The sequence below is a fragment of the Melanotaenia boesemani genome, chromosome 10 (genome assembly GCF_017639745.1).
Source record: "Melanotaenia boesemani isolate fMelBoe1 chromosome 10, fMelBoe1.pri, whole genome shotgun sequence".
Lineage (NCBI taxonomy): Eukaryota > Metazoa > Chordata > Actinopteri > Atheriniformes > Melanotaeniidae > Melanotaenia > Melanotaenia boesemani.
This window is the reverse complement of record NC_055691.1, coordinates 10,015,113-10,028,272: the sequence shown is the minus strand read 5'-3', so window position 1 is coordinate 10,028,272 and position 13,160 is coordinate 10,015,113. Positions and strand designations below refer to the sequence as shown.

At 43.8% G+C, this 13,160-nt stretch overlaps 2 protein-coding genes across 7 annotated transcripts in view; both read left to right on the top strand.

Annotated features, from left to right (window-relative positions):
- Window positions 1-13,160, top strand: part of LOC121647505 (NACHT, LRR and PYD domains-containing protein 12-like) — a gene marked incomplete at its 3' end in the record, with an annotated part of 791,953 nt that overhangs the window by 682,352 nt on the left and 96,441 nt on the right. The gene's annotated exons all lie outside the window — the stretch shown is intronic.
- ckap5 (cytoskeleton associated protein 5) overlaps window positions 1-13,160 on the top strand; it is a 39,332-nt gene that overhangs the window by 14,772 nt on the left and 11,400 nt on the right. For 2 of the 6 annotated variants that reach the window (XM_041996009.1, XM_041996008.1), the window contains exons 17-34: window positions 473-658; window positions 761-855; window positions 1,013-1,196; window positions 1,279-1,427; window positions 1,544-1,718; window positions 2,631-2,744; window positions 2,862-2,990; window positions 3,075-3,269; window positions 3,348-3,471; window positions 3,602-3,690; window positions 4,393-4,494; window positions 4,915-5,037; window positions 6,997-7,146; window positions 7,221-7,424; window positions 7,504-7,639; window positions 10,040-10,233; window positions 10,309-10,481; window positions 12,134-12,157. In XM_041996009.1, coding sequence (XP_041851943.1) covers window positions 473-658; window positions 761-855; window positions 1,013-1,196; window positions 1,279-1,427; window positions 1,544-1,718; window positions 2,631-2,744; window positions 2,862-2,990; window positions 3,075-3,269; window positions 3,348-3,471; window positions 3,602-3,690; window positions 4,393-4,494; window positions 4,915-5,037; window positions 6,997-7,146; window positions 7,221-7,424; window positions 7,504-7,639; window positions 10,040-10,233; window positions 10,309-10,481; window positions 12,134-12,157 — 2,546 coding nt within the window. The remainder of the gene's footprint in view (window positions 1-472; window positions 659-760; window positions 856-1,012; window positions 1,197-1,278; window positions 1,428-1,543; window positions 1,719-2,630; window positions 2,745-2,861; window positions 2,991-3,074; window positions 3,270-3,347; window positions 3,472-3,601; window positions 3,691-4,392; window positions 4,495-4,914; window positions 5,038-6,996; window positions 7,147-7,220; window positions 7,425-7,503; window positions 7,640-10,039; window positions 10,234-10,308; window positions 10,482-12,133; window positions 12,158-13,160) is intronic. The other 4 variants (XM_041996011.1, XM_041996010.1, XM_041996012.1 and 1 more) reach the window with 3 other exon arrangements.

The window sequence follows — 13,160 nt, the reverse complement described above, 5'->3', positions numbered from 1 at the left end:
TATAACAAGCATGTGACACTATCAGTTTATACCCAGAAACTAAAAAGAAATGCAAGCGTATATTATCAGAGGAAGACAGAAAATAGACTGAGCAAGAGATGAGACATGAGTCAACATCAGACTGACTTTCACTGGCTGGAGATCTCGGAGAAGAGACGGGATGAAGATGATGCTGGGGTAGCTGTCGTTAGGGCGGATCTCAGAGAAGAGACGGGATGAAGATGACACTGGATTAGAGATAATCTGCTTAGTTAAGTAATGCAGCATTAAAGCAGATTAAGTTTAGTTTCACTTATTTGTGAATTTATTTTGTCATGATCAGACAAGTCTTGTTTGAAGTCTTGGGAAGTAGTTGGTATAATCCCACCTGCAGTAACATGGGTGGTGAAAGGGTTAAACTTTAACTCTCCTCCCATCCCTTTCGGGAGGACTAGTCAGTAACGCTCTCATCTCATCATGTGACCTTGTGCAGGTGATGCAGATGAAGCTGCACATCGTGGCTCTTATTGCTCAGAGAGGACAGTTCTCCAAGACGTCGGCCTTCGTGGTTTTAGATGGCCTGGTGGACAAAGTCGGGGACGTCAAGTGTGGAGGGAACGCCAAAGAAGGACTGACGGCGATTGGAGAGGCGTGCTCACTGCCGTGGACGGCAGAGCAGGTCTGAAAATGGTTCTCTGGTCTGAGTTGACCTCATAAAACCTCAAAAAATCCCAATATGATGAAGATGGATTTTCAGAGTTAACCTGGTTTTTTATGTCAGGTTGTGTCCATGGCGTTTGCACAGAAGAACCCCAAAAACCAGGCGGAGGCACTCAACTGGTTGGCTAACGCTATGAAGGAGTTTGGATTTGCTGGGTAATTTCTAGTTATTATTCCCTCATATAGTATTTGTGACGGACGGGCCGTCCCAGCAGCTGCACACCAGGTGGCGCAATAATATGTGTTCTAGTTTAAGAACCCAGACATACAGATGTTGAAGCATCCGCTAACCTTTCACCTCTGGGTTGTTCAGTATAAATGTGAAAGCGTTCATCAACAACGTGAAGACGGCTCTGGGCGCGACCAACCCCGCCGTGCGGACGGCGGCCATCACTCTGCTGGGAGTCATGTACCTCTACATGGGAGCACCGCTGCGCATGTTCTTCGAAGACGAGAAACCGGCTCTCCTCGTCCAGATAGATGCAGAGTTTGAGAAGGTACGGATGCTCAGGGAGGCTCCGGATCCCTTACACCACGTTTCGTTCCGAGGTCAATAAGAAATGTTTACGTTTCTCACAGATGCAGGGTCAGTCTCCTCCAGCTCCCATCAGAGCCACCAAGAAGACTGCGGCAGATGAAGAAGAAGATGAAGGTGAAGAGCACGATGAAGATGGAGGAGGAGCAGGAGGGAAGGACATCATGGACTTACTACCACGTACAGATATCAGGTAGCTAAATGCTCAAAGCCCTTCAATTCTCCGGTATTTTCTCTCCTGATAAGAGTTTGTTGGTTAAAAAGATTTACTTGTTGCTTCTCCTCGTCTTTCTTCCCCTCCTCTCTAAGCGACAAGATCACAGCCGACCTGGTGTCTAAAATCGGGGACAAGAACTGGAAGATCAGGAAGGAGGGTCTGGACGAGGCGGCAGCCATCATCTCTGAGGCTAAATTCATCACGGCCAATGTCGGAGAGCTGCCTCTGGCCCTGAAAGGACGGCTCAACGACTCCAACAAGATCCTGGTGAGATGGTGACCTCGGTCAGCTGAGAAAACTGCTTAATGGGACCTAAATGACCAAAGATGGCACTCAAACTCATATTTCAGGAGAACATAATGTCTGCTAATGTCACAGTAGAGATGTCACCATAATACATAATATTGGTACAATTTATTGTAGATAAATAATCCAGATTTATTCTATTAATGTGTAAAATCACATCAACACACCTTTCAGGCCTTTCAGTTTTATTTCCATCTTTTGCTGCCAACATAAAAAAATGGTTAATTCCAGCTAAAAGTGGAAGGTGCATAAAAACTAACAGCAGCTTCTCTGCGTTCAGTCCTGACTGGGTATAGAAAGCAAACCTGCACCTGATCTGAGCTGTCCAGGTTCATGGTCTACCAGCAGGTCAGAGATGACTGTTCAGAGCTTCATAAACTAGCAGCAGAATCTTAAAATCAACTCTTTGTTGGACAGGAAGCCGGTGGAAAGACCTCATAACAGGAGCGATCCACCTGGTGTTGGTGAGAGCACAACCAGCAGTGGTCTGGATCAAGTTTTATGTTAAACCTGTAAGACTAGTCCAGTCTGCTGAACATAATCAGTCCTTGAATCCTGGAGTTATTCCTCAGGTGATAAAAGACAGTTTTCCTAAATGTTAAAATTTGTTTTTATTTTAAAATCTTTTTATAACCAAACAAATCTGACAAGGGTGATTAAATCTGTTAGTTTGGAGGGAAAAACTCTTCCTCTGCTGTACTTTCCCATGAAAATATGGAAGCTAAAGAAAAGCAACAGAAGCAGAAACGTACATGTTTAACTTTGTTTTTGTTTCATGGACGAGTCCTGATGTGGTTCAGACAGGATCTTTTCTGGACAGTGATGATTCTGGGCTCTTTATGATGAATTAACCATGATGTTTTCTGTGTGCAGGTGCAGCAGAGTCTGACGATCCTGCAGCAGCTGGCTGCAGCTATGGGACCTGGACTCAAGCAGCACGTTAAAGCTCTGGGATTCCCTGTCATCACCGTTCTGGGAGATAGCAAGGTACGCACACACCTGGGTTAGCTCTGGTTTCCATCAACTACCATGGAAACACATTTACATCCGAATTTTTATGAACAAACTGAAGAGATATTAGAAGACCTGTCCGTCCATGTTTAGGCCAATGTGAGGATGGCTGCCATGACGACGCTGCAGGCCTGGGTGGAGCAGACTGGGATGAAGGACTGGCTGGAGGGAGAGGACCTCTCTGAGGAGCTGAAGAGGGAGAATCCCTTCCTCCGACAGGAGGTGAAGAAACTCTTCTTCCTCTGAAGAGATGCTCAGGTGAAGCTGCACACATGTACATCAGACTCATTCCTCTTTATCTTCCAGGTGCTCGGCTGGTTGGCAGAGAAGCTGCCCACCCTGAGGACGGTCCCCGGGGATCTGATGCTGTGCATCCCTCAGCTCTACGCCTGCCTGGAGGACAGAAATGGAGACGTGAGGAAGAAGGCTCAGGACGCCCTGCCCACCTTCATGATGCATCTGGGCTACGACAAGATGAACAAGGCCACGGGAAAACTCAAGGTACAGCGATAACAAGCGCAGATTTGTGATGTTTGACATCAGGCAGCTGACTGTGTCCATGTCCTCGTCTCCCTCCAGCCCTCCTCCAAGGATCAGGTGGTAGCCATGTTGGAAAAGGCCAGAGCAGTGATGCCAGCTAAACCTGCAGCGCCGGCCAAGACGGGAGGGAAAGGATCTGCAGAGGCAAGCAGATCGGCTTCAGGTTGGTGTGGATTCACCATGAAGTTCAGCCGCACCAGAAACTGTTGCTTATGGGTGTTTACTGGGGTCTTCAGGATACTTTGATCCACTAAGTTCAAACACATCATTTGTCTTTCATATGTGGTCTGCAGCCTCCAGGTCGGCAGCTGCAAGCGAGGACGTCGCGGACAGTAAACCTGAAGTCAAGAAGATCCGAGGAGGAGGAGTAGCTGGCAAGAAGGTACGTCTGTCTAGATCCACTTATTTCTAGAGGGTTTGAAGGGATTTATTTACATTATTGTGATGGCAAATAATATCTTTTATCGCTTCAGTCATTTCAGTAATAAATGAATAAAAACTTTAGTTTTGTGTAAAGGTCCAGTCAGACCCACTGTCTGTGTGGGTTAAAACTGGAGTTGGGACCAATCCACTAGGCTCCGATATCAACAGAATACACTGATTGGATATCGGGCTGAATTCCTTGATCCATCTTACCTATCCATAGAGGGACCTTTCTGGTCCCGCTTTTACAAATTGCAGGTGTAAGCCGAAGAAAAAAATGTTGGTGCAGAATCGGCTCAAGAAATATTTCCATTACAACTCGTGTACATAAATAATTATATATGATTTAGCTTTTTACTTCGAGTTTCTAGTTCAGACGCAGCGTTACCAAACACCTGCACCTACAGGCATGAGCGGCCTTTGCTACTTTAGCATGTCACTAATTTGGATTTATTTTACTCTGGTAACATAACAGTCCGGCTGAAAAAGTTTGAGAGCCACTGGTCTGGAGGATGGAAACCCCCTTCACTGGTAGTTCTGGTTCTGTTGTTACCAGCCGTGTCTGATCATCATCGTCCTTTATCTCCATGAACACTTTTCTTTTTAGATAGTCATCTCACAACCATGAAAATAAACATGTGGGTTTCTTTCACTCATGCAGCCTTCCTCGTCTCCCGAGGATCCTCCCCCTCCCAAGGACAAGGAATGTAATGGTAGTAAAAAGCCCCCCGGCAAAGCGAAGGCTGCTGCTGGCAGTCAACAGGTAGATGTCTGACAGTCAGCAGACAGATGTTAACCTCTGTCCTGCTGCTCTTCGCTCACTCTTATCCTGTTTCTAATCACTAACCCCGGCTCAGATAATTCAATTCTCAGCTCGGAGGCGAAACCTGCAACAAACTGACACCAGCTCACAGTTCAGCATGTTCACAGGTGAACCTGAGAGGTCACATGACGGCTTCGGGTCCCTCCACTGCATGAATGCTTGTCTGCACTACCTTGTGTGTGTGTGTGTGTGTGTGTTAACCTGCTCTGAGAGCTTTCCAGTGTAACACCTCCTCTTATCTCCTGTTTCCACTCTGATCTTCAGCTTCTGCCAAACATCTAGAGGTTTATCAGAAAGCAGGATTACCTGATGCTGGTTCACTCACACTGCTTCTTTGCTGTGATGTCGCCTCTTCCTCAGGGTCCTGCTGGGAAGAAACCTGCGGCTAAAGGCATGAAGGAAGATGAAGATAAGTCTGGACCAATCTTCATCCTCATCCCCAACGCCAAGGAGCAGAGAATAAAAGAGGAGAAGCAGCTGAAGGTATCTGATGGCTGAGAAACGGTTTCTGTGGCTCAGGTTTGAAGTGGATCAGTTGACTGGTGGGTGTGTCTGCAGGGCTGGTTCTAACGGGATCTGTAGCTTAGTGAGATAAAGCAATCCAAGTTTAGCTAACGTTAGTTCAGTGTGACATTGGTTAACCCAAAGATGTAAGGTTGATCCCACAGAGGTCCCTGGAAGACGAGTGTTTGGTTTTACTTATGATGGGTGTTTATATTTAATATTTAATCTGAGCAAGCAGAAGTTTATAATGTTAAATATTTGCAAAAAATATGTATAAAGTTTTTTTGTTGTTTTGGGGGTGTGTTCTGAATCCAGGATTATTTCATGATTTCTGTGATTTTATGAGATGACATCTGTTTGTATATTTGTTCCACATCAGTTGTGTCCAGACTTGAATTTGTGATGTTAGAGGAAATGTTCATCTTTCCATCATTATGCTTTTCACTTTAATTTAAAACAATGTTAGAATGACCACGGTCCATTTTGTGCACTTTTCTGTCCGATGTATACTGGACCTTTCTTCTGCCTTCGACACAGTCGATCATCTGATCCTACTCGATGGGCTAAAGCGCTGGGCCGGTGTATCCGGCTCTGCGTTGAAATGGTTGTCCTCCTACTTGGTGGTTCACTCCGTTTATATGGCTGACGCAACTTAGAAATCTTCACTGACCTTCCTTCTTTTTGGTGTACCTCAGGACTCTACTTTAGCCCCCTTTTGTTCTTTATTTGCTTCCCCTTCAGCATATCTTGGGCTCGTTTAAGGAGCTTTCTTACCACTGTTATGTGGATAATATCCAGTTATACGTCTCTTTGAAGCCATATGAGGTCTCTAAGCTACTTGTTCTTCATAAATGCTAAGCGTGTATAAGAAACTAGATGGATGAAATTTACGAAAAACAGAAATCATTGTTTTGTGCACAAGATAAATATAATTCTCAAATAGTGGAAACTTTGGGCCTGTTAGTCTCTCTTATTAAGTTGTCTATTAGAAATCTTGGACTACCATTCTTGGACTACCATTGGTCTCCGGTTTTACCTTAGACCAGGGGTGTCAAACTCCGGTCCTCGAGGGCCGGTATCCTGCAGGTTTTCATTGTTTCCCTGATCTAACACACCTGACTGAAATTAATATTATTATTATTATTATTATTAGTAATGACTGAAATTATTGTGAAGAAGTTGACAAGAAGCTGTTGAATCCATTTGATTTTATTCAGGTGTGAGTACTAAAATTCACCTTCCTCATCATCATCATCTTCTCTCTAAACTGCAGCTTAGATTTTGTCACGACTAAATAACACGTGTTTCATGCTGAGGAACCTCCATGTTTAACTTGGTGACTGTTATATCACCATTATCAATGACTAAATAGCAGTTGAGAAAATAATTTCATTGTGACTTAAACTTTTATGTTGACCCACTTTAAGGGTGCAGTCACACGTTTGGTCCACTTTCACATGAAGTCGGGTCAATCCCCGGACAATCACACCAAGTCCCCCGGACTTTCCTGGTGGGGATGGACCATAGAATAACTCTTGATGTCCTCCTTTCTTTACTGTGCTCCTGATGTTCTGACTGAAGACACAACCACCGTTAGCACCGCTCTTTGGTACTAGCTAGCCACAAGAGACTGACGGCAGGGACGGCCAATCACCAGCAAGAAACAAGAGCAGAGCCAATCATAACAGTTGAAATGGGTTATGAGGCGGGACTTTTAGCAGCGATGTTACAGATGACGCACAGATCAGCTGTTTGTGTGGCTGGATGTTGATCAGGACGCATCCCTCCCGCCCCTACCCATTTCTGTGCCCATGGGTCAACCTGATTTATTTATTTATGTTTTTTTCCCCAGGCTTGCTTGATCCGTGTGCGGAAGATGTTTCTCAAACAGAAACTGCACTCATACAAATGATGTAAAGCCGGATTTCTGTGTTGCAGATTCTGAAGTGGAACTTCATCACTCCTCGGGATGAATATGTGGAGCAGCTGAAAACTCAGATGTCTACCTGCATTGCCAAGTGGCTGCAGGATGAACTGTTTCACTTCGACTTCCAGAGACACGTGAAGGCCATCGGAGTGATGATAGAGGTACCAGCTGCTGTCACTTCTGCAGGTCTGTTTGTTATTCAGGACTCGTCCGGACTAAACTTTGTGCTTAACAGAGGTTGGAGAGTGAGACCGAGGCCACCATCAGCTGTCTGGACCTGATCCTGAAGTGGTTTAGTCTTCGCTTCTTTGACACCAACACCACGGTTCTGATGAAGGTTTTGGAGTACCTGAAGCTGCTGTTCACCATGTTGAACAGGGAGAACTACCACCTGACTGAGTACGAGGCCACCTCCTTTGTCCCCTACCTCATCCTGAAGGTGAGCGCCCGTCAAGCTCTGCAGCCATAAAGCTTTTTTATCTCATCAGCGGCTCAGTTTCTGTTTTGCCCTCGTTCAGGTCGGAGAGTCGAAGGATGTGGTCCGCAAAGATGTTCGGGCCATTCTGGCCATGCTGTGCAAGGTTTACCCCGCATCCAAGGTCTTTCCTTTCCTCATGGAAGGAACTAAGTCCAAGAACTCTAAGCAGAGATCAGGTAAGTGTTTACAGATGCTGCATCAACTCCTGTTCCCCTAAATAACCCAAGATCATCATAAATTTATCTGAAACCTCTAAGTTGTGTAAATGACTCGGATGCAGAGGTACCCAGAATGAAAGGAAAGGTTGTAACACAGATGGGTTCAAGTCCAGTCTTTTCCCACGGTCTGGTCTCATTCAGTTTTTCTGAAACCTGCAGCTTAACTCTGTAGTAACTCTGCCATCCTTTATGGTTAAAGGTGGTTTAGACAGACCATTGTCGTGTGGATAGTGCTTCTGTGTTGAAGGTGAGAACACGGAGAACACGTGTTGGACAATATGCGGCTTCCTCCACCTGAAAATCGGACAAGTCTGCGTTTTTAACGTCTTCCAGGGAGGTGAAAATGCTGAGAACTTCATGTCCATCATGGCTGAAGAAGTTAAATCTATATTGTCGTAGGAATTTCTGAGTTGTATTTCGGCTTAGAATGGATTCAGTTTTAGATAACACGTTATCTGAGATCTGAAAATTATGAAGATTCAGAGCGACGCCACTCAGTAAACTGTCTAGTCACTTCATCTGACGCGAGTTCACAGCCGAGTGTCGCCGTCACGTGTTTACATGACCGCGGCATCAGAAAGACGACAGGAAGTACGACTGACGGGGGCTGCAGGTGTGAAACCTGGATCGCTCCGCTTTGATTTGCTAATTAGTGTTTTAAATTTTGATTTAATGAGGATTAATAATTAAGTTCTGGTACCAACGCAACTACCTGTAGGAATGAAGTGACCAGTTAACGAGTGAGTAATGTGAAAACGGATTGCAGTGAGATGTAGGGATGCGCCCATCACTTTTTTCCCCACTGAAATCTGAGATTTGGTATCTGCCGATACAGGAAAAACAGGCTGAGTTATGTAAGAAATGATGTCTCATTGTGTGGAAAAAACTGATCTTTCTTTGTGCAAGGCAACAGACTTAAACTATTCTTTCCTAATTTTTAAAAACAGATATAAATGTAGTGAAATACTTATTTAACAACTGTGCACCAGTACATCAATCCTAACACCCAGTGTAAAGTAATAAAGACCTGAAAATGAAAAAAACTATGGCTTGACTACCTCAATTAAATGTGTAAAAATAAACAAACACCTCTTTAAATGGTTCAGTCAGTTCATTTAGGAATTAAAAATCCAATGTGACATAATAAAGGAGCTGAAATTGATGGTAAAAAAACAAAACAGCTCCACCAGCTTACTTGGTAGGTTTTCAGAATAAACAGAAATTAGCTCTTTACAATGGTTTATATTTGTATTTATTTTAATCTCCATTAACTGTTGGAGTTCAGCTGGAGTTTAAAAAACAGCCTGATTGTTATTTAAATGGTGGCATGTCCTTTCTGACTCCACCCCGACGTACAAAGATACGTGCACATGCCCACCAGCTGACAGGCAGAGAGCGTGTGTGGGGAAAATAACAGATAATAACCAGGCTTTACTAATTTACTCTCCATCCCTCCGATAAAGCTCACGTAGTGCAGTTTGATCAGTTATATTTAACATTTACAGCTATTCATCGTCTCTGCTCTATCGTACCAATCTGTGGTCTAGCGTAGATTTAGGCCCAATCTCATTTCTCTTTGTTACCCCTTCCCCTGACCTTTGCTACTTGCTCCTTAAAAACAGAGCTAGAAGGGGTAGGGCTTAAAGTCAACCCCTACGAATTGGGACACCCCTTCAACAATCACATACGTCATCAGTATTCACTAAAGAACGTTTTACACTGGAACTGAAAGAAATTTTAAATAACACAAAAACAATAAATAGAATGGACTCTCAGTGTCATTAACAATGAATGCTCGTAAATGAATGCTCGTACTGGTGAGGTGGTTCACCACGGTCTCGTGCTGCAACATGCTGCTGTCAAATATGACACGAGAGAGGTCGCTCCGCAAGAAACCAGAGCGTTCAGTTGAGATATTCCATAGTGAAACCTGTTGTCTGCTTTAAAAACACTAATGAAAACTATCGCTACCAGCAAACTTGTCATGCTCAGTTTTTCCTTACCGTGCAGTTAATTGACTTATTGCTTATCGCAATTAAAATTCATTGTGTGTGCGGGCATAGTCTCTTTCTCTGTGGCTTTTTTTTCGTGTGTGTGTGTGTCTGAATGGTTGTCTCTGTCTGTGTTGGCCCTGCGATGGACTGGTGACCTGTCCAGGGTGTACCCTGCCTCTGGGATAGGCTCCAGCTTACCTGCGACCCATAATGGACTGAGCGGTACAGAGACCCCCCCATTTTTCACAAGCAGGAACTCCTGTCGCTGTTTTCTGTCTCTGAACTGAATGTCGGTGTAAAAATTAAAAATTAACATCTGGCTTGACGCTGCTGTGATTAACCTCTTTAACGTGTGTGATCTCAGAGTGTCTGGAGGAGCTGGGCTGCCTGATAGATGGCTATGGGATGAACGTCTGTCAGCCGACTCCGGCCAAGTCTCTGAAGGAGATCGCCGTCCACATCGGTGACAGAGACACATCCGTCCGCAACGCCGCCCTCAACACCGTAGTGGCCGTCTACAATGCGTGTGGGGACCAGGTCTACAAGCTGATAGGAAACGTAAGAGGAGCACCGTGTGGTACATCTGAGGTGAAAAAGCTGTTCTGCAACGCTGACGTTTCCTCCTGATTTCAGCTGTCGGAGAAGGACCTGAGCATGCTGGAGGAGAGGATCAAACGCTCGGCCAAGAAGACACCTGCAGCTCCGGCCAAGCAGAGCACGACCGAGAAGCCTCAGAGGGAACACCCGACCCACCCCAACGCCACCTTCCTTCGCAAGCCGGCGCAGGAAGACCCCAACAAGCTCAAGTAGGTTCCTGACACTGACTGGAAACCAGTATGGTCACCAGTTACAACACTATTAATCTCACTGAGGGAAAAGTCACTGCATGAAAACCTCACAGCTAATTTCTAAAGTCTTTAATTTTACACCCAAATACAAAGTTAACAGAAAATAAAGTTAATAATTGTTTCACTGATTAGCTGAAAGATGATCGGTTTTGTGATTAACTTTGATCTCTTCTTTGTTGGTGTAAAATTACACAAAAACAAGCCTTTCCTGACGGGGTGTAACAGTCCTGAGATCATGAAAATTCATTTCCTCCGACTTCAGACTCGGGATGTCCCGATTATAGATCGTATTGGTGTGATTCTGCCCCAAACTAAACATGAAATCACATCAACACTTCTGCTTATGTGTTAACTTTTAGATTTTAGTTAAGTTTTAGTTATTTCCACCTTTTGATGCCAACATAACAAAATAATATAGAAACAAAGTAAAGTTAGCATAGAGCTCCTGGTGTGTGCAGAATAAATAAATCCTACACATTAGCTCTGCATTTCTCTCAGAGAAAATAGATTTAGGACTACAACACCTCTACCTGGACTTGGAGGCTTCTTTCTAGAAACTACATTATAAAAATGCTTGTGGATGTTTCTTTAGAAGCAGGAAAAACATCTGGCTAGCTTTGACTTCCAGCTGTTGCATAAGTAAAACTGCCCATTTTGTCACCAGGGTCGTTGCACCCTGATGACATGAACCAGTAACGTGCTCACAGTCAGTCATGTTTGAATGTGGAAACAATCCATCAAAAGCAGCTTTTTCAGTGTTAACATGCTTATAATGTAACGTTCAGTGAACGCTGCTTAGCACTTGAATTAAATTACGAATGACGTGACATTTAATGTCAAAGTTATTTTAGGTAAAGATGAAAGTCCTTTTGATCCAGTTACTGAACGTTTCCTTTTACTCTTTACCCACAAAGCTGCTGGTTATCCTGCAGTATTGGACGCATCTCCTGCGTCCTGCTTTACAGGCTGGTGAGACAACCCTAACACCTGGATCATTCCTTCTAGAAACAAAGAAATCCCACCAGAATTGTTTAATCCATTAGTTTTGAGGGAATAATGCTCCCTCTGCCATACTTTCCCAATAAAACATGGAAGGAAAGCAAAGCAACACAAGCGGTAACACATGTTTATCTTTGTTTTCCTGCCTGATCTGATCACATGCTTCACACATGAAACCACATGGAAAGTCATGGTGACGAATCTTCATGATTAATTAATGATGCTGTTTAATACTGAAATCAATTAATCGTGACATCCCGACTTTCAGAGATGAAAATGAGCCACATCCAGTACCAGAAAGTCCCCGTCTGAACTTATTGTGCTGTTACGCCCCTCATGGACGGTTCTGAAGTCTGTTTGGATGTTTTGCTCTTATCTGAGTTCTGCACATGTCCAACCCCAGCTATGTTTCAGAGGCATGTTACCCATCCTGTCTCAGCCTCATGTTCGCTTCCGATGTGTCGGCGGTTTGAATGCTTGCTCTGGACTAATCTGTCCTCCTTTTGATCCTGGCTCACTGAGTCATGGCATGTTGGTTTCCTAACCCTTCATCTTTCTTCCTGTGTGATCTCCTCCTCTTTCTGCTCTGCCTGCCATCCTTTCCGGAGCAGAATAATGTATCGCACATATAGGATGTGAGTACAACTCCTCCTCTTCCTCCTCTCTCTCCACCTCCTCCTCTAAGTGTTGTCCTTGTAAAAGTCCTGATTACGTTCTAACTCTGGTCCTTTGACGCTAATGGAGAAACGTTGCTGGGGTCTTTTGAGTTTTAGTTGTGCTTCTCGTCATGGTGGGGAAATAAGATTTATTCCCTGCAGTAAGATGATGGCGACTGAAGCTCCTTGCTAACCTTCAAAATAACCATCGTCCTCCTCATCCTCCCCTGTTTACCTGTTAAGTGTTGTAGATGATATGAACACCTGGAACTCACATTAACTGTCAGCTGATTGGTTGTCAAGCTAATTTTTTTTTATTTATTTATTTATTTATTTTTAACATGAGTAAAATTTTGCTTTAAAGTTGTTTAAATCTGATTTCAGAGTTGGAAACAGAGATTAACTTTAGTTTAACTGGGACGGTGCAGGTTAATGAACATCTTATTCCAAAAAAGCATGATGTTAATATGCAGCATTCTAGCAAAGAATGCTAATTTCCATCTGTGGTCCCGAAGCAGGTAAGAAAACAAAATAGAAACACCACCAAAGAGATGAACTAAAACAATAAAATTCAAATAAACATAAAAACTATGAAAATGAAACCAGTTTGGCTGATTTTGGGCAGCTGTAAAACCTCTACAGCTACCCTGATGGTGTGTGTCCAGTTAAACACCACCATTCATGACTTGTTCAGAAATCAGACCAAGAGGTCTGAGAATCTTCTGACATCTGAAGCCGTTTTCATACATTTAACACAAACGTGGGCTGAAATGTCCACGTCGTTCACTTTGGGCTTCTTCTGGGTTTAGACCCTGTGACTTGATGACTTCAGGAAATGAGCAAGACTGAGAATTCAGAGTTTCTGTACTCAGAATTCACAGAAAGGTGATGAGTTATCACTTCAGACCACATCCACACAACATCCAAAGAATTAAGAGAAAAAGAAAGTTTACATACAAATGGAAGATTTTTCAGAAAAGTG